The following is an 18320-nucleotide window of genomic DNA, read 5'->3' as shown; positions in this document are numbered from 1 at the left end:
TCCCTACTTCAAAAGATCTGATGAGTTAACTTTTTATGATTTAAAGTGCAGGTTTTTTGTTGTTAGGGACTTTAAGGAAGCCATGGCTTGGTGAGGTCAGGTATTTCTATCCCCGGGGACTTTAAATGAAATCACGGCCTGATGAGGTCATGTATTTCCATCCCCATTTAGGTCAAGAGGAGGGGGGAAAAACGGTTTTAGATGGACTAAGCTTTAAAGAAGTACAACGTTACAAAGATAAATAACTATGTTCAGTTGAGACCTCTAAATTTTAAAAGTGTCTATAAATAATGGTGTGGTTCTCTTGCAGCATTGTGTGCCACAAATGTGAAGGCCTCTGTCCAAAGATGTGCAAAGTAGGGATTAAAGCCATAGATACCATTCAGACGGCAAAAGAACTGACTGGTTGCACGCACATTGAAGGAAGCCTGATCTTCAACATCCGCAGAGGAAGTGAGTGTCCTGTTTTATATGTACAGTAACACGTGGTCAAAGGAAATGGGCAAAAAAACTATAAAAACCAAAATGACAAAAACGGAACCAGTTTTGGAGAGAATGTTGCTCCGAATTCCTTAGACCTAAAATCTGATCCTTTTTTTGGTGTACCAAGGGCGAGATTGCCAGATGTGTACACGTTTTTGAACGGTTTTCAAAGTTGATTAAACTAAAGAAGGCAAACTAATTTTACTAGGAAATGGAATAACCTCCATATAAACAAAGACTTATGATAATATGATAGAACCTTAGTGATTGTCATGGGTTTCTTGTAAAATGACTGGACCACCTTGCAAAGTAGATGTCCTTAAAGTGTCACTAGTTGGCTTCTTTTTAAGCCAGTTCTTGTACATCACAATGAGACTCCAAAAGGGTTCTTTGGATCGCAGTCGTTGGGTTGGTCAGAGCAGATTGTGGTTCATTTAGGACAGGGGTGTCAAACTCTATTACATGTGGGCCGCATTGGCATTATGATTGTTCTCAAAAGGTCCGGCTGTATTTGTAAGATTAGATGTCCAGAGCATCCCCTCCCCATATATTAGATGTCAAGAGCCACCCCACCATCAGAAGTTGAGTCTCCCACTCTCCCTTACATCACATTGCATCCCCCTTTCCTTATGCTGCTGCTGGAAGAAGCTGGATGCATTGCTTGAAAGCAGAAAGTAAGGGTCTGGAGGAGGGCTGGAGCTCTCCTGCACCTGCAGGAGAGGTGTGGGGCCACATGAAATGGCCTGGAGGGCCGGATTTGGCCCCTGGGCCTTGTGGTTGACACCTGTGATTTAGGACATGCTTCTATTTTTCCTGCCCATGTCCACATTCTCTAGACTACTCATTTTGCTTTCGTCAACATCCAGTTTTGCCAAAAACAAAATTAATTGTCTTCCTTCTGGTTCAGTTTTTATAGAACTGTTTAGCAGTTGATCACCGTTTTTAATACCTTTCTTCTCTCCGACCTCCCAACCTCGCGACTTATTGTCAGTTAATTGAATATCTAGGGTGGACACATATGTGGTGACTTTCATATTGAACAAGCTATTACCAAAGGGCACGTCCTTCCCATTTACAAAATCCAAAAAGAAAGTCAAATATATGGGACTTTGCATATGCCTCCAATAGAAAATACATAAAATTATTTATATATATATATATATATATATATATATATATATATATATATATATATATATATATATATATTATATATATATATATATATATATATATATATATATATATATAATTACAGGTGCATCTCATAAAATTAGAATATCATCAAAATTAACTTATTACAGTAATTCAATAAAATAAAGGTGAAACTCGTATATTTTATATAGATGCGTTACCAAGACCAATAACAATTTTTATTACAGAAATGTTGGCTTTCTAAAAAGTATGTACAGTATAGTATGCTCCCAATACTTGGACGGGGCTCATTTTTCATGAATTGCTGCATCAATACGGCGTGACATGGAGGCAATCAGAATGTGGCACTGCTGAGGTGTTATCAGTGTTGCCAATCGTTAGTGTTTTTACCAAAAACACCAACAGGCACTTTTCTAGTAAATGCCAGTGAGAGGAAAAGGTTGCCAGTAAAAAATATGGCTGTGATGCTGGCAGAGACCATCAGAGTGCCTGCTACAGTGTGTTTAGGTGGTGCAGGCCAGGGGTGGGTCTGGCGGAGGGGGTGCCTGGGAGTATCATGTGATGTCATAGTGCAAGGGAGCTGAATGGAGTGACGGGGGCCTTGTGTGCGGGACTGTCAGTGCGGTTTGTACTGAAGTGATCACCAGGTGTGGAGAGAGACTGTCACTGTGACATCATCATCTGTGCTGCTGCACACTGCTGTCAATGTCACGTGTGTGCGCCACCCATTCTAATGTCTTGCCCTCCTTAGTCCTCTTCCTGAGCTACTTACTGTATCGAAAATAAAATACTTTTTTTGCCATAAGATCTAACAAATTGCAAATTGTACTTGTTTGTAGCCTAAATACTGAAATTTGCACCTGAAACTGTAATTTTGTAACTTTTGTAAATGCCAATACATTTTGGGTTTAATGTCAGTAACACCCAGTAGGTTGGCAACACTGGGTGTTATGGAAGCTCGGAAGCTTTCAGATCATCTGCATTGTTGGGTCTGGTGTGTCTCATCTTCCTCTTCACAATACCCACAGATTCTCTATGGAGTTTAGGTCAGGCAAGTTTGCTGGCCAATCAAGCACAGTGATCCCATGATCATCAAACCAGGTATTGGTACATTTGACAGTGTTGGCAGGTGCCAAATCCTGCTGGAAAATGAAATTGGCATCTCCATAAACTGGTCAGCAGAGGGAAATGCGAAGTGCTCTAGAATTTCCTGGTAGACGGCTGCGCTGGCTTTGGACTTGATAAAACAAAGTGGACCAACACCAGCAGATGACGTGTTTTCCCAAATCATCACTGACTGTGGAAACTTCACACTGGACCTCATGCAACTTGGATTCTGTGCCTCTCCACTCTTCCTCCAGACTCTGGGACCTTGATTTCCAAATGAAATGCAACATTTTCCACAGTTCATGATGATTTGGGGAGCCATGTCATCTGTTGGTGTTGGTCCACTTTGTTTTATTAACCACTTCCGGACCGCCTCCTGCACATATACGTCGGCAGAATGGCACGGCTGGGCACAAGCATGTATATATACGTCCTGTACTTGTACCCAGCCGTGGGTCGCGGGCGGCGATCGGTCCCCGGAGCTGAAGAACTGGGAGAGCCGTGTGTAAACACGGCTTCCCCGTGCTTCACTGTGGCGTATCGATTGCGTCATCCCCTTTATAGGGGAGACACGATCAATGACGTCACACCTACAGCCACACCCCCCTACAGTTGTAAACACACACTAGGTGAACCCTAACTCCTACAGCGCCCCCTGTGGTTAACTCCCAAACTGTAACTGTCATTTTTACAATAAACAATGCAATTTAAATGCAATTTTTGCTGTGAAAATGACAATGGTCCCAAAAATGTGTCAAAATTGTCCGAAGTGTCCGCCATAATGTCGCAGTCACGAAAAAAATCGCTGATCGCTGCCATTAGTAGTAAAAAAAAAAAAAATGCAATAAAACTATCCCCTATTTTGTAAACGCTATAAATTTTTCGCAAACCAACCGATAAACGATTATTGCGATTTTTTTTTTTTTTTTTTTTTTACCAAAAATAGGTAGAAGAATACGTATCGGCCTAAACTGAGGAAAAAAAAAAATTATATATGTTTTTGGGGGATATTTATTATAGCAAAAAGTAAAAAATATTGCATTTTTTTCAAAATTGTCGCTCTATTTTTGTTTATAGCGCAAAAACTAAAAACCGCAGATGTGATCAAATACCACCAAAAGAAAGCTCTATTTGTGGGAAAAAAAAGACGCCAATTTTGTTTGGGAGCCACGTCGCACGACCGCGCAATTGTCTGTTAAAGCGACGCAGTCCCGAACTGTAAAAACACCTTGGGTCTTTAGCCAGCATATTGGTCCGGGGCTTAAGTGGTTAAGTCCAGAGTCGGCACAGCCCTCTACCGGGAAATTCTAGAGCCCTTTATGGAGATGCTGATTTCATTTTCCAGCAGGACTTGTCACCTGACCACACTGTCAAAAGTATCAATACCTGGTTCATGGATCATGGTATCGCTGTGCTTGATTGGCCAGCAAACTGGCCTGATCTAAACCCATAGAGATTCTGTGGGGTATTGTCAAGAGGAAGCTGACACCAGACCCAACAATTCAGATGCGCTAAAAGCCAATGTCAAAGCAACCTGAGCTTCCATAACACCTCAGCAGTGCCACGAGCTGATTGCCTCCATGCCACGCCGCATTGATGCCATAATTAATGCATAATGAGCCCCAACTAAATATTGAGTGCATACTATACTGTACATGGACATACTTTTCAGTAAGCCAACATTCCTGTATTAAAAATCCTCTTTTTTTGGTCTTATGTAATAATCTAACTTTCTAAGAGATTGAATTATGGGGTTTTCACAAACTGTAAGCCATAATCCTCGAAATTAAAAGAAAAAATGCTTAACCCCCGGACCATATTGCTGGTTAAAGACCAGAGCACTTTTTGCGATTCGGCACTGCGTCGCTTTAACTGACAATTGCGCGGTCGTGAGTGGCTCCCAAACAAAATTGGCGTCCTTTTTTCCCCCACAAATAGAGCTTTCTTTTGGTGGCATTTGATTACCTTTGCGGTTTTTAGTTTTTGCGCTATAAACAAAAATAGAGCGACAATTTTGAAAAAAAATAATTTTTTTTTTTGCTATAATAAATATCCCCAAAAATATATAAAAAAATTCCTCAGTTTAGGCCGATACGTATTCTTCATATTTTTCTTAAAAAAAATCGCAATAAGCGTTTGGTTTGCGCAAAAGTTATAGCGTTTACAAAATAGGGGGTATTTTTATGGCATTTTTATTAATATTTTTTTTTACTAGTAATGGCGGCGATCAGCGATTATTATTATTTTTTATTTTTTTTGGTACTGCGACGTTATGGCGGACACTTCGGACACTTTTGACACATTTTGGGACCATTGGCATTTTTATAGCGATCAGTGCTATAAAATGCATTGGATTACTATAAAAATGCCACTGGCAGTGAAGGGGTTAACACTAGGGGGCGGGGAAGGGGTTAAGTATGTTCCCTGGGTGTGTTCTAACTGTAGGGGGGGTGGCCTCACTAGGGGAAATGACCGATCTTCTGTTCATACATTGTATGAACAGAAGATCAGCATTTCTCTCCCTGACAGGACCGGGAGCTGTGTGTTTACACACACAGCTCCCGTTCCCCGCTCTGTAACGAGCGATCGCGTGTGCCCGGCGGCGATTGTGCCCGCCGGGCACAGGAGTCGGGGGCGCGCACGCGCCCCTAGTGGCATGCGCGAGAGCCGACGTATAGCTACGGGCTCTCGCGCAGGGGAGCCGACCTGCCGCCGTAAAATGACGGCGGCTGGTCGGCAAGTAGTTAAAACATATCAATCTGTGTGTAACGCATCTTTAAAAAATATGGTTTCACTTTTTGAATTCACTGAAATGAATTAACTTTTTGATATTCTAAGTTTATGAGATGCACCTGTATAATCAATTTAATGGATTGTGCTTTTATTGTTTTTTTTTTTTGTGCCTTCCTCTGGATCAGCTGTGGGTAAAAGAGTGTGTGTGTTTTTGTATGTGTGTGTGTGTGTTTTTGTATGTGTGTGTGTGTTTTTGTATGGTGTGTGTGTTTTTGTATGTGTGTGTGTGTTTTTGTGTGTGTGTGTTTTTGTGTGTGTGTTTTTGTGTGTGTGTGTTTTTGTATGTGTGTGTGTTTTTGTATGTGTGTGTGTGTGTGTGTGTGTGTGTGTGTGTGTGTGTGTGTTTTTGTGTGTGTGTGTGTGTTTGTATGTGTATAGAGGATTTTATTATCTTCTTTTTTTTTTTTTTTTTTTTTTTTTTTTTCAACCAGACTTAACTATATGGAAGGCATATACAAATTCTCATATATTTGGTTTTCCTTTTCGATTTTTAATATCTTGGGGTATACCAGGACTTTTTTTTTTAAATCCCTACAAGCTCTAGTTTATTCCCACTGTGCCAAATACAGCCCAGATAAAGTTTTTGACATTTTGTGTGTACACGCATGCATAATTTTAACATATTTCTAATATTCAACATATGCTTTTATTACAGATAACCTAGCTTCAGAGCTTCAAAGAAGTTTGGGTCGTATTGAGACAATAACTGGCTTTTTGAAAATCAAGCATTCCTTTGCTCTGGTCTCGCTCTCATTTTTTAAAAACTTAAAACTCATCAGAGGAGACTCCATGGTAGATGGGTAAGAAAAAACAAAAATTATCATCAGACATTTATTTATTTTGACCTACCTACAAGCTTTCTCTACACAGACATTTCATGCTTTCCAGCCCTTCAGTTAGCATGCAAATTTGATAAAGACAGTTAAAAAAAAATGATCAATTATTAACAGTGGCGGCTGGTGCTCAACATTTTTGGGGGGGCGCAAACGAAAAAAATAAAATAAATTGCAGCCTCACTGTGCCCATCAATTGTCACCACTGTGCCATGCCATCAAACGCAGCCACTGTGCCATGCCATCAAACGCAGCCACTGTGCCATGCCATCAAACGCAGCCACTGTGCCATGCCATCAAACGCAGCCACTGTGCCCCTCAATTGTCGCCACTGTGCCAATTGTCACCACTGTGCCCTTTAATTGTCGCCACTGTGCCCATTGTTGCCACTGTGCATGTCACTGTGCCCTTTAATTGTTGCCACTGTGCCCTTTGCCACTGTGCCCATTGTCGCCACTGTGCATGTCACTGTGCCCTTTAATTGTTGCCACTGTGCCCATTGTTGCCACTGTGCATTTTGTCGCCACTGTGCCGTTTGTCACCACTGTACCCATTGATGCCACTGTGCCCTTTGTCGCCTGTGTGCCCATTGTCACCGCTGTGCCCTGTAAAATGCACTTACCTTTCTGCTTCCACATCCCTCGATGTCTTCTCCCGTCCTCGATGATGCTTCAGCCAATCAGGTTACCGATCACCAGAATCGGTGAACCTTGTTGGCTGAGACGGCCGTCAGTCTTATCCAAGGAACGCACCCCCGTACGTTCCCTGAATAAAGCATCCGAGAGACGAAGGCTGTACTTGGAATTTGGGCATACGGAACTGCCAGCTGCCGTTATTCAGGTATCCGTCGCCCAAGGTCCGGCCATCTGAATAGACCAGCGGCAGCTGGCAACAATAACATACATTCATGCAATGCATGAATGCATGTTATTTGCGAGAGCCAGAGGGGGCGGCGCTGCAGTCAATATTAGTAAAAACGACATTCTTAAATTCTTAAAGGGCCCGTTTTTCTTTTTATGACTACAGGAGGGGGGGGGGGAGGCGCTCGTGCGCCCCCTATGGACGGGCCGCCACTGATTATTAATAAATTACTGTGTATATTTAAAACGAACAAAAAAGTCCATATGAATAGCATGAAGGATCCCAGGTTATAGAGATCAAATGCCTGTGCATCAGCCTGCCGGCAGGACTACGTTCCACCTGTGGCTCAATTCAGGAAAAATACTCCTTTTGGTTGCAGCTGGATATCCAATTATGGCTCAAGGATTTCCACAACCAGAATCTACCTAAATTCCAGATGATCCTGGACAGCCTCCGTTCCCAGTTGATCCCTTCTATGGGGAAATACGTTGGGTGTAGCGATAGGCTTTGACGTCGTCATGCTGAACAGCCAGCTGGCTTGAGCAGCGGCTGTTTCAATTTGTTTCTTTAAACATGCTTTTTTGGATGCAAGCCTTTGTTGCTGATTTTAAGAATAAACCTTTTTGGGATTTACTAACTACACCATGAAGCCGGTGGATCGTAGTCCTACGGGCAGGTTAATGCACAGGTGTCTTTGATCTCTATAACCTGAGATCCTACAAATCTGGTAAGCGGCATTTATATTATGTCCCTGACTTCAGAGCTTGGAGTATTGGAAGATCTTTGAGGTTCCATATCTTGGCCACTTCATGTTATTTATTTGGACTTTTGTTTTTTGTTTGTTTCAAATATACACAGTAATTTATGATCAGTTTTTTAACTGTCTTTCTCACATTGGTATTTTTTATGAATATTCTGTTTGTTTCATTTCACTTGTGAGACTTATCAGTCACACTTGATATTTTGGAGCCAACGGGCTGGGGGCTTGATATTTTGGAGCCAACGAGCTGGGGGCTTGATATTTTGGAGGCAGGGGGCTTGATATTTTGGAGCCAACGGCCAGGGGGCTTGATATTTTGTAGCCAACGGGCTGGGGGCTTGATATTTTGTAGCCAACGGGCTGGGGGCTTGATATTTTGTAGCCAACGGGCTGGGGGCTTGATATTTTGTAGCCAACGGGCTGGGGGCTTGATATTTTGTAGCCAACGGGCTGGGGGCTTGATATTTTGTAGCCAACGGGCTGGGGGCTTGATATTTTGTAGCCAACGGGCTGGGGGCTTGATATTTTGTAGCCAACGGGCTGGGGGCTTGATATTTTGTAGCCAACGGGCTGGGGGCTTGATATTTTGTAGCCAACGGGCAGGGGGCTTGATATTTTGTAGCCAACGGGCAGGGGGCTTGATATTTTGTAGCCAACGGGCAGGGGGCTTGATATTTTGTAGCCAACGGGCAGGGGGCTTGATATTTTGTAGCCAACGGGCAGGGGGCTTGATATTTTGTAGCCAACGGGCTGGGGGCTTGATATTTTGTAGCCAACTGGCTGGGGGCTTGATATTTTGGAAAAAGGGGATGGAGGTTAGATGAGCTCTGTGCATAATGTATAGCTGTGTAAGGCGGTCTGAGAACTTGGAACAGATTTCCAGTTTTCTAAAATGGCATTCCAATCTTTAATTGGGTTGATTTTCTAAAACCGGAGAGTGCAAAATCCTGGTCCAGCTGTGCTTGGCAGCCAATCGGCTTTTAAATTTAGCTTCTTCACTTAATCTTTGACAAAAAATCCTAGAAGCGAAATGGTTTCTATGCAAAGCTCCACCAGATTTTGCACACTCCAGTTTTAGTAAATCAATCCCGAAATCTCCATTGTTTTTTTTTTTTTTTTAATTCCAGCCTTTCACAGTTGTTCCCTTTCTCCCTCAGGAATTATACTTTGTATATTTTGGACAACCAGAATCTTCAGCAGCTCTGGGATCCCAACCACGAGATCCTCTCCATCCCTGTTGGGAAGTTGTACTTTGCTTTCAACCCTAAGCTTTGCCTGTCGGAAATTAAAAATATGGAGGCTCTAACGGGAACAACAGGGAGACAGAACAAGGCCGATATCAATCCACGCACCAATGGAGATCGGGCTTCCTGTGAGTCATATCCCACCATCCTGCCCTCTTTGTGTTTATTTGTTGAATCCTGCTCTGAACCACAAGCAGTGTTGTCCTTAAAGGAAATGTTTCCTTTAAGGAAACAAGAGTTAATGCTCACCTGTCAACCATCTGTACCACATTTTTATTTTATTTGCTGCCTTGAAGAGCTTAGCTCCCTAGGTGTGGCTTTGGGTGTTGTTGAGGCCTTTTCCTCCGATACTGGCACCGTGGTTCGTTTCTCCAATGCCTACGCCAATTACTGGTTTATTACTTTTGTACAGAATCCTCTTTAGGAATTTATATTGCTTTTGAAAAAAATATACGTTTAAAGTCTATTTAAACCTAATCGGTACAGTCTCATAGAAGCTTTAAAATCTAGTATAGTCAAATACTAACTAAGCCTAAATCTACTCCCACCAAAAATCTAAACCTATTCTCACTACCCTGTACGGCCCTATTCTGCACCACATTCCTGTCTGAATATTGTGTCTGGGTTTCAGGTGGACTGAAACCTAAGTGCCCGTGCATTGCCATGAAATGAGATTTGCCATGGAATGAGATGGTCCGCCTCCATCTCATCCTATTGGCTCACTCATGTCACGTGACAAAACATCAGTCACAGCTAGGCTATCATAGGGAGAGGATCTCCTCTCCCTGTGATAGCCCGATAGCACTGTCAGCAGCGTGCCTCCCGCCAGCGCTAAGTACACCCCGCGCCCGCAGCTCTACTCCCGATTAAGTACACCCCGCGCCCGCAGCTCTACTCCCTGTCCCCCGTTAAGGCTCAGGGAACGGGGCGAGTCTACGCTTTTAGCGTGGACCTAGCGTTGGCTACGTTAGTAGCGTAACGTAGCCAACGCTAGGTCTACGCTAATAGCGTAGACTCGCCCCGTTCCCTGAGCCTTAACGGGGACGGGGAGTAGAGCTGCGGGCGCGGGGTGCGGGGGACGGGGAGTAGAGCTGCGGGCGCGGGGTGTACTTAATCGGGGAGTAGAGCTGCGGGCGCGGGGTGTACTTAGCACTGTCAGCAGCGTGCCTCCCGACAGCGCTAAGTACACCCCGCGCCCGCAGCTCTACTCCCCGTCCCCCGTTAAGGCTCAGGGAACGGGGCGAGTCTACGCTATTAGCGTAGACCTAGCGTTGGCTACGTTAGTAGCGTAACGTAGCCAACGCTAGGTCTACGCTAATAGCGTAGACTCGCCCCGTTCCCTGAGCCTTAACGGGGGACGGGGAGTAGAGCTGTGGGCGCGGAGGACGGGGAGTAGAGCTGCGGGCGCGGGGTGTACTTAATCAGGGAGTAGAGCTGCGGGCGCGGGGTGTACTTAATCGGGGAGTAGAGCTGCGGGCGCGGGGTGTACTTAATCGGGGAGTAGCGCTGCGGGCGCGGGGTGTACTTGGCGCTGGCGGGAGGCACGCTGCTGACAGTGCTATCGGGCTATCACAGGGAGAGGAGATCCTCTCCCTATGATAGCCTAGCTGTGACTGATGTTTTGTCACGTGACATGAGTGAGCCAATAGGATGAGATGGAGGCGGACCATCTCATTCCATGGCAAATCTCATTTCATGGCAATGCACCGGTTCACACTGGGGAAGCACGACTTGCCAAGGCGATCTGCAGACGACTTCAGAGGCGACTTGCAAAATGACTTCTGTATTGAAGTCAATAGAAGTCGCCCCCAAAGTAGTACAGGAACCTTTTTCTAAGTCGGAGCGACTTGAGTCGCTCCTATTAGAGCGGTTCAATTGTACAGAATGGGACGCGACTTGTCAGGTGGCTGAGTCGCCTGACGAGTCGCCCCTGTGTGAACCGGCTCTAACACATGACTCCAATCCCAGACACCCTAAGCACAAACCCCCAGCTGTTTTTACCTTTGAATCTAATTCACGTCAGCTGTTTTCAATCCTTTCCTTAAAAACCATTATCAACCAGACCATTTTAATCCTAGGCAAGGCTCATGTACTGAAGTTTGTCAGCAACGTAACGGAATTCGACCGCATCATACTAAGATGGGAAAGGTACAGGACGCCAGAACCTCGCGACTTGCTAAGCTTCATTGTTCACTACAAAGAATCGTAAGTCTTGATGTTAACTTAGACTTTCTCTGCCTTGCTCTTTCGATCTTCCTACATGAAATTTCCCTTTTTTATAGTTGGTTTTATTTTTCAACGAATTGTGTGTGTGTGTGTGTGTTTTTTATTTTTTGTCTAATGTGACCTTTCATTTTTTTTATTTTCTCGTTTTGTTGCATTGTAAGTTATTTTTTGCAGTCATTACAAGAACTTTTCTATCGGCTTTGGGCCAGCGTGGTAGTGTTTACGACACTAGCATTCTAGACTTGCAGCACTGGTGGCCTGACTTGGATTCCCATTAGGACCATGACCAGTGTAGTTAAGATTGTAGTTAAGATTTCCCACCTTGTTTTGTGTCTGCGCGACCATGAGTACTCACCATCCCCCATGTTCCTCACTAAATTAATGAGACCGCACGCGAAATTAAGTACAAATGGCCATAGCAGCCTTTTTATTAACAAAAATAACTAATTAGCCTGTTGGTCTTATGACCGCACACAAAATTCCAACTTGTTCCACTTGTAAAACTGCGGGACCTTTTACCATACCAGGCCTCCAGCCATGACACACCAGCTCGGAGACAACCCGCAGTGCAACCATTACCGTATTCCGGGTTAACCTTCGTAACTGGAATACACCAGAGGGGCACATACCACCAATGAGTAGATATGTGCATTCCCGTTCGTACGAATGTTATTTTCGTACGAAAATATTCATTTTCGTACCCGCAGAATAATGTGTACATACGAAAAAATTTAAGCACCAAAATACGAAAACGACGGGATTACGAATGAGTCGCATAACGAACAACCGCAAATACGAACGAACGATCCGACGAAAATACGACAAAACGGAAACGGCAAAAGAACGAATATGACATCTATAACAAAAGACTTGCATTCTGTATTTTGTTTGAATCCTTGTTCTGTTCGTATTTTGATTTTCAGTCGTATGTTCATATGACATCTAACAAAAGATTTTCATTCTGTATTTTGTTTGATTCCTTTTTCTGTTTGTATGTTCATATGACATATTATAACAAAATATTTGTATTCTGTATTCTGAATTCCTTTTTTCTGTTCGTAATTTGGTTTCAAAATACAGAATGCAAATCTTTTGTTATAAGATGTCATTTTCGTTTTTTTTAATGGGCAGTGAGTGTAGTTAGTGAAGCAGCTTCTCTTTTGTGCTGAGTACAGTAGTACAGAAGAGCCAAATAAACTTTTCTGTGGATTTTCGTCTGAAGGGAGATCAGTTGGCTAGACTTTTGAACCTGGAACCCAAAAATGGTTTTCTGATGGAGTTTAAAAACGAACGAACGTTCGGTAAAACGATCGTTTTTATGTTTGTTGTTAAAGTCTGACCAAGTGTATGGGGCTTAACAATAGTTAATATGGATGAGCCGCTTGTTAAAAGTGCCGCGAATCCCGCAATATATTTACGAAAGTACAAAATGACAAAAAATCACGAAAATTATTGTCCAACAAGTAACGAACATGAATTAAACAGAATAAAGAACCATCCCACATGTACGAAAATAAAACGGTAACTAAAATACGAAACGATTGGAATACGAAAAAAAGCGTTGTACGAAAAACGAACGGGAACGAACAGGAAAACGGGCGTCTTACGAAAAACGAACGGGAACGAACCTACGGAACGATACGAAACAGAACAAAAAAAAAGAAAAAAAATTCTGTGCACATGTCTACCAATGAGTCCCCCACATTTCCATCTGAACCGTATTTTCTTCCACCGTCAAAAGACCAACCACCGCCACACGATTGGCTGCCATGACGTCCTTTGCTCATATTGCACCTGCAAAGAGATGAAGCAACCAAACAAAACACAGGGAAGGTGGGTGGGAAACTGCCTGCCTGTCACCTGTCCCTTCTCTGCTGTCCAGAAGACCCCAGCTATCCTTTAACTAACTGCCACAAACCCCTCCTCATCATGTTGCTCCAACCAATCCACCTCTCCCCCATTCTCCACCTACAATCCTTATCCCCATAGTTCATGGGTGCTCAACCTGTGGCTCTCCAGCTGTTGCAGAACTTCAAGTCCCATCATGCCTCTGCCTTTGGGAGTCATGCTTGTAACAGTCAGTAGCTTGCAATGCCTCATGGGAATTGTAGTTCTGCAACAGCTGGAGAGCCACAGGTTGAGCACCCATGCAAGTTGCTTCCCCTTCTCACACTGTCATGGCGGCCCTGCACTGTCTTTCATTTTATTTTTTCTCGGACCTTACTTTATCTGAAAGTAATTAAGATGGTCTTCCCAACTCTACAAGGGTTTCCTCTGGATACCTAAGTAGAAGACCTTTTTTCAAGATTTTACTAATAAACATATGGCTGCTGAGCAGATACGTATGTGCTAAGTTTGTTTTAATATCACAGTTTTCCTGCCAATGTATATGTCCATACTTTAAGATAAATATTCACATTGTTTCAAGAAGATAATCAAACGCAAAACGTACTTTCCAACAACTTTGAACAATTTCATGAGAACCTCCAAAGACACATAATAATGGCAGCCTAGGCCCAGTTTCTAAACATACACTCACCGTCCACGTTATTAGGTACACCTTGCTAGTACCGGGTTGGATCCCCTTTTGACTTCAGAACCTTAATTTCTTGTGGCATAGATTCAACAAGGTTTTGGAAACCTTCCTCAGAGATTTTGGTCCATAGTGACATGATAACTTCACTCAGTTGCTGCACATCCATGATGTGAATCTCCCATTCCACCACATCTCAAAGGGTCTCTATTGGATGAGATGTGGTGACTGTGGAGGCCATTGGAGTCCAGGGACCTCATTGTCTAGAGGTGAGATGATTGGAGCTTTGTGAAATGGTGCATTATCCTGCTGGAAGTATCCCTCAGAAGATGGGGACACTTTAGCCATAAAGGGATAGACAGGGTCAGCAACAATACATGGTCTGTCGCGTTTTAACAATACTTAATTGGTACTAAGGGGCCCAAAGTGTGCCAAGAAAATCTCCCCCACACCATTACACCACTAGCCTGAACTGTTGATACAAGGCAGGATAGATCCATGCTTTCTTGTTTACGTCACATTCTGACCCTACCTTCTGAATGTCGCAGCTGAAATCAAGACTCTTTAGACCAGGCAATGTTTGTCCAATTTTGGTGAGCCTATGCGAATTGTAGCCTCAGTTTCCTGTTCTTAGGGGACAGGAATTTAGGCCCAGACTCTCAAAGGCGTTATGACGGCACAACACCATTTGCGCCGTCGTAACTCCTCATCTGGCCCCGGGTATCTATGCGACTGATTCTTAGAATCAGTTACGCATAGATACCCATTAGATCTGACAGGCGTAAGGCTCTTACGCTGTCAGATCTTAAAAGCATTTTTTTTCCCCGCCGCTAGGTGTTGCATCGTCGTTTTCCCCGTCTATGCAAATGAGGTAATTACGCGAGATTCCCGAACATACGCATGGTCGACGCTGAGAATTTACGTAGTTTCCGTAGCGTACGCGACGCGTAAGGTTGCCCCTGCTATTAGGAGGGGCAACCAATGTTAAGTATGGCCGTTGTTCCCGCGTCGAATTTAAAAAAATATTACGTCGTTTGCGTAAGACGTCCGTGAATGGCGCTGGACGCCATTTACGTAAACATCTAAGCAAATGACGTTGGGGCGACGTCATTTAGCGCAATGCACGTCGGGTAATTTACCCGACGGAGCATGCACAGTACGCTCGGCGCGGGAGCGCGCCTAATTTAAATGGTGCCCGCCCCATTTGAATTGGGCGGGCTTGCGCCGATCGATTTTAACGATACACCGCCGCAAGTTTACAGGTAAGTGTTCTGAGAATCAGGCTGTAAACCTGTAAACCTGCGGCGGTGTAACGTAAATCACATATGTTACGCTGCCCAGGAGCAACGTAAATGTATGAGAATCTGGCCCTTAATTTTTAAGATCTTTGGAATAGTCTTGGTGTCAAGTAGGAGACCCTAAAAAGTTGTAATCTTATTCATAGCTATTGGAAAATCCTGCTTGTGGGAGGTCAAATTAGGACCGTTTTTCCCATGGCCAGGTCCTTGATGATGCCTACAATTGCCAGATATATTCGCTTGCAGGATCTTGAAGACCAGAGTGAGGAACATTCTTTCCTTCATAAGTGGATTGGTGTCACTTTTTATCGTCATGTGTAATGGATTACAGCTAGTCCCGTCGGTTTCGTAGCATTCAATTCCCAAGAAAACGTATCCACTGCTTTTTTTTTTGTTTTAGTCCATTTCAGAACATAACGGAACACCTGGGCCAAGATGCCTGTGGAGCCAACAGCTGGAACGTGGTCGATGTGGAACTGCCTTTAAACGACGAACAAGAACCAAGTGTCACATTGATGAACCTGAAACCATGGACCCAGTATGCCATTTATGTCCGGGCTATCTCTCTCACCACTGCAGACGAAGGGAGTAATTCCGGAGCACAGAGTGACGTGGTTTACATTCGAACAAAGCCGGCAGGTAATTGACTCTTGAACATATACCGTGTTAACCCTGAAAATAAGCCCTAGTAAAGTCCTTATAAAAATATATTATCCATTTTCTAAAAAGATTATATCATGTCCAGGGTGTCTCCTTTTTGTAACTGTTGAAAATACCTTATGGACGCTCGCATAACCTGCCTGAGATCTTTTCCTCTCCTCCTGGGTGACGTCGGTGGCCTTCTCTCTCTGCAGTGCTTAGAGCGGGGCTGACGTCAGTGGGGATCTCGGCCCTTCCCTCGGCAGTGCTCGGCACAGAGAAAAAAGACCTAGGCCCGGATTCACAAAGCACTTGCGCCAACGTATCTCCAGATACGCCGCGTAAGTGCAAATATGCGCCGTCGTATCTATGCGCCGGACCCACAACCTAAGATGCGCCTAAAAACAGGCTTCATCCCACCGACGTAACTTGCCTACGCCGGCGTAGAGTGGGCGCATATTTACGCTGGACGCATTTGGCCCTCCCATTGATTTCCTATTCAAATATGCAAATAAGGGAGATACGGCGATTCACGAACGTACGTGCGTCCGACGCAGTGCGCGTAAAGTCATACGTCCGGCGTAAAGTTATGCCCCATAAAGGAGGTGTAACTCAGCAGCATCCATGCAAAGGGCTGCACCAGGGAACACAAGCCGACGTATATTACGTAGTTTACGTTGGACGCGAATATGACTAGGCGTAGGTTACGTTCACGCCGTAGGCAGTGATCCGGCGTATCTTAGGCAGTTGTTCCGACGTGCTTGTGAGCATGCGCACTGGGATGCGTCCACAGGACGACGCATGCAACGTTCGTTCTATGTATCTGTCTGTCGCTCGGCCCATCATTTGCATGGGGTCACGCCTCATTTGCATGGCTCACGCCCACTTCCACTTACGCCGACTTACGCCTTGGAAACCCAGCGCAGTTTTGGAAGCATTGGCTTTGTGAATTCAATGCTTGCCTCTCTGCGCTGCGTCAGCGTAGCGTACAGGAAATACGCTACGGCGGCATAAATGTGCGCCGCTGTTGGTGAAATCCGGGCCTATGTATTATTTTCGGGGAAACACGGTAGTGAAAACAGTTCAGTGAAAATGCTTTTAGTGCTACTTTGCACAATTTTACAAACTTTTTACTTTCAAATTTTGATGGCTTCAATTCATATATACATTTTGTACACATTTTGTGTTTTGTATGTTTCGGGCTTCAGGTGACCTCTTAGCCACAGTTTCTATGGCTTAGGATCCTTCCCAGACAAAGAAAAGCATGTCAAATAAGGGGCAAATATAATTGTCATAGGAAAGCCTGTGCATTTCTGACCACTTAAAGGGGGTTCCGGCCACAATTTCACTTTTTAAATATAAATACCCTGTAATACACAAGCTTAATGTATTCTAGTAAAGTTAGTCTGTAAACTAAGGTCCGCTTTGTTAGGTTGTTACCGAATTTAGATAGTTTATAATCTAGAAATAGACCGTGGCCATCTTAAGTGTGGGCATCATGAAGCCAGACTGTATGACTTCCTGGATTTCAGCTTTGCATATCTCGCACATGCTCAGTGCACAAGCAATGTAATAGGTTTCAGTCAGGTTTGCAAGGACTACTGGGAAACATGATGCCTATCCCAGAAACCCTTGCAAATAGCCTAGGCAAATAAGAGGAGGAAGTAATGAAGGACTACAAAATAAAGGTATTTACAAGCAACAAATTAAATAAAAATTGTCCATTCTGATCACTATGAGATTAGAGCATGCCGCACAGACAAACATAAAAAAATGGGTGGAACTCCACTTTAAGATTAAAGCTGTACTGCAGCCATGCGCCACCAAAAAAATAGTCCACCCACCAAAGCGTATCACTGCTACAATTCTAAATGATAAAAAATAAACTCTCTTGTATCTAAGATTTTACGATCAAGACTAATATTATTATTATTATTCAGGATTTATATAGCGCCAACAGTTTATGCAGCACTTTACAATATAAAAGGAAGACGGTACAGTTACATTACAATAAATTACAAGAGCAGTGGCGGCCCATTCACATCCACACTGATACTCCTCCCGGGCAATCAGGAAGCGAGTCATGAGACCCTTAACCTATTGGCTGAAAGGACAGGCGATCCTATTGGACGCCTAGGAGGAGGAGGGAGGAGACACACGGCGAGTAGCAGGAGTAGGAAGAATAAAAGCTGCCACACATCAGACATGCTCCGCCCCCTACCTAGATGGGGTAAGTGCAGGGCTTTGATGTCATACTGTCCCCGCCACAGGGGGTGTGGTTGTTTGCCACCACCAGCCGCCACTGGTTAAGGGGGCCCTGCTCAAAATAGCTTACAATCTAATAGGGTGGGGTAAGTGGTACAAAAGGTTGTGAATGTGGGAAATGAG

At 44.0% G+C, this 18320-nt stretch overlaps 1 protein-coding gene across 1 annotated transcript; it reads left to right on the top strand.

Moving 5' to 3' along the window:
• The first annotated feature begins 261 nt into the window (after positions 1–261).
• Positions 262–17172, top strand: LOC120922040 (insulin receptor-related protein-like). The gene is made up of 6 exons (XM_040334579.1): positions 262–453; positions 6194–6338; positions 9150–9364; positions 11315–11441; positions 15694–15932; positions 17141–17172. The coding sequence occupies exons 1-6, from the start codon at positions 291–293 to the stop codon at positions 17170–17172; spliced, it is 921 nt and encodes a 306-aa protein (XP_040190513.1). The 5' UTR covers positions 262–290.
• Positions 17173–18320: the final 1148 nt, after the last annotated feature.

This window comes from Rana temporaria, unplaced genomic scaffold, assembly GCF_905171775.1.
Source record: "Rana temporaria unplaced genomic scaffold, aRanTem1.1, whole genome shotgun sequence".
Taxonomy (NCBI): Eukaryota; Metazoa; Chordata; class Amphibia; order Anura; family Ranidae; genus Rana; species Rana temporaria.
This window is presented reverse-complemented; position numbering and strand designations above follow the sequence as displayed.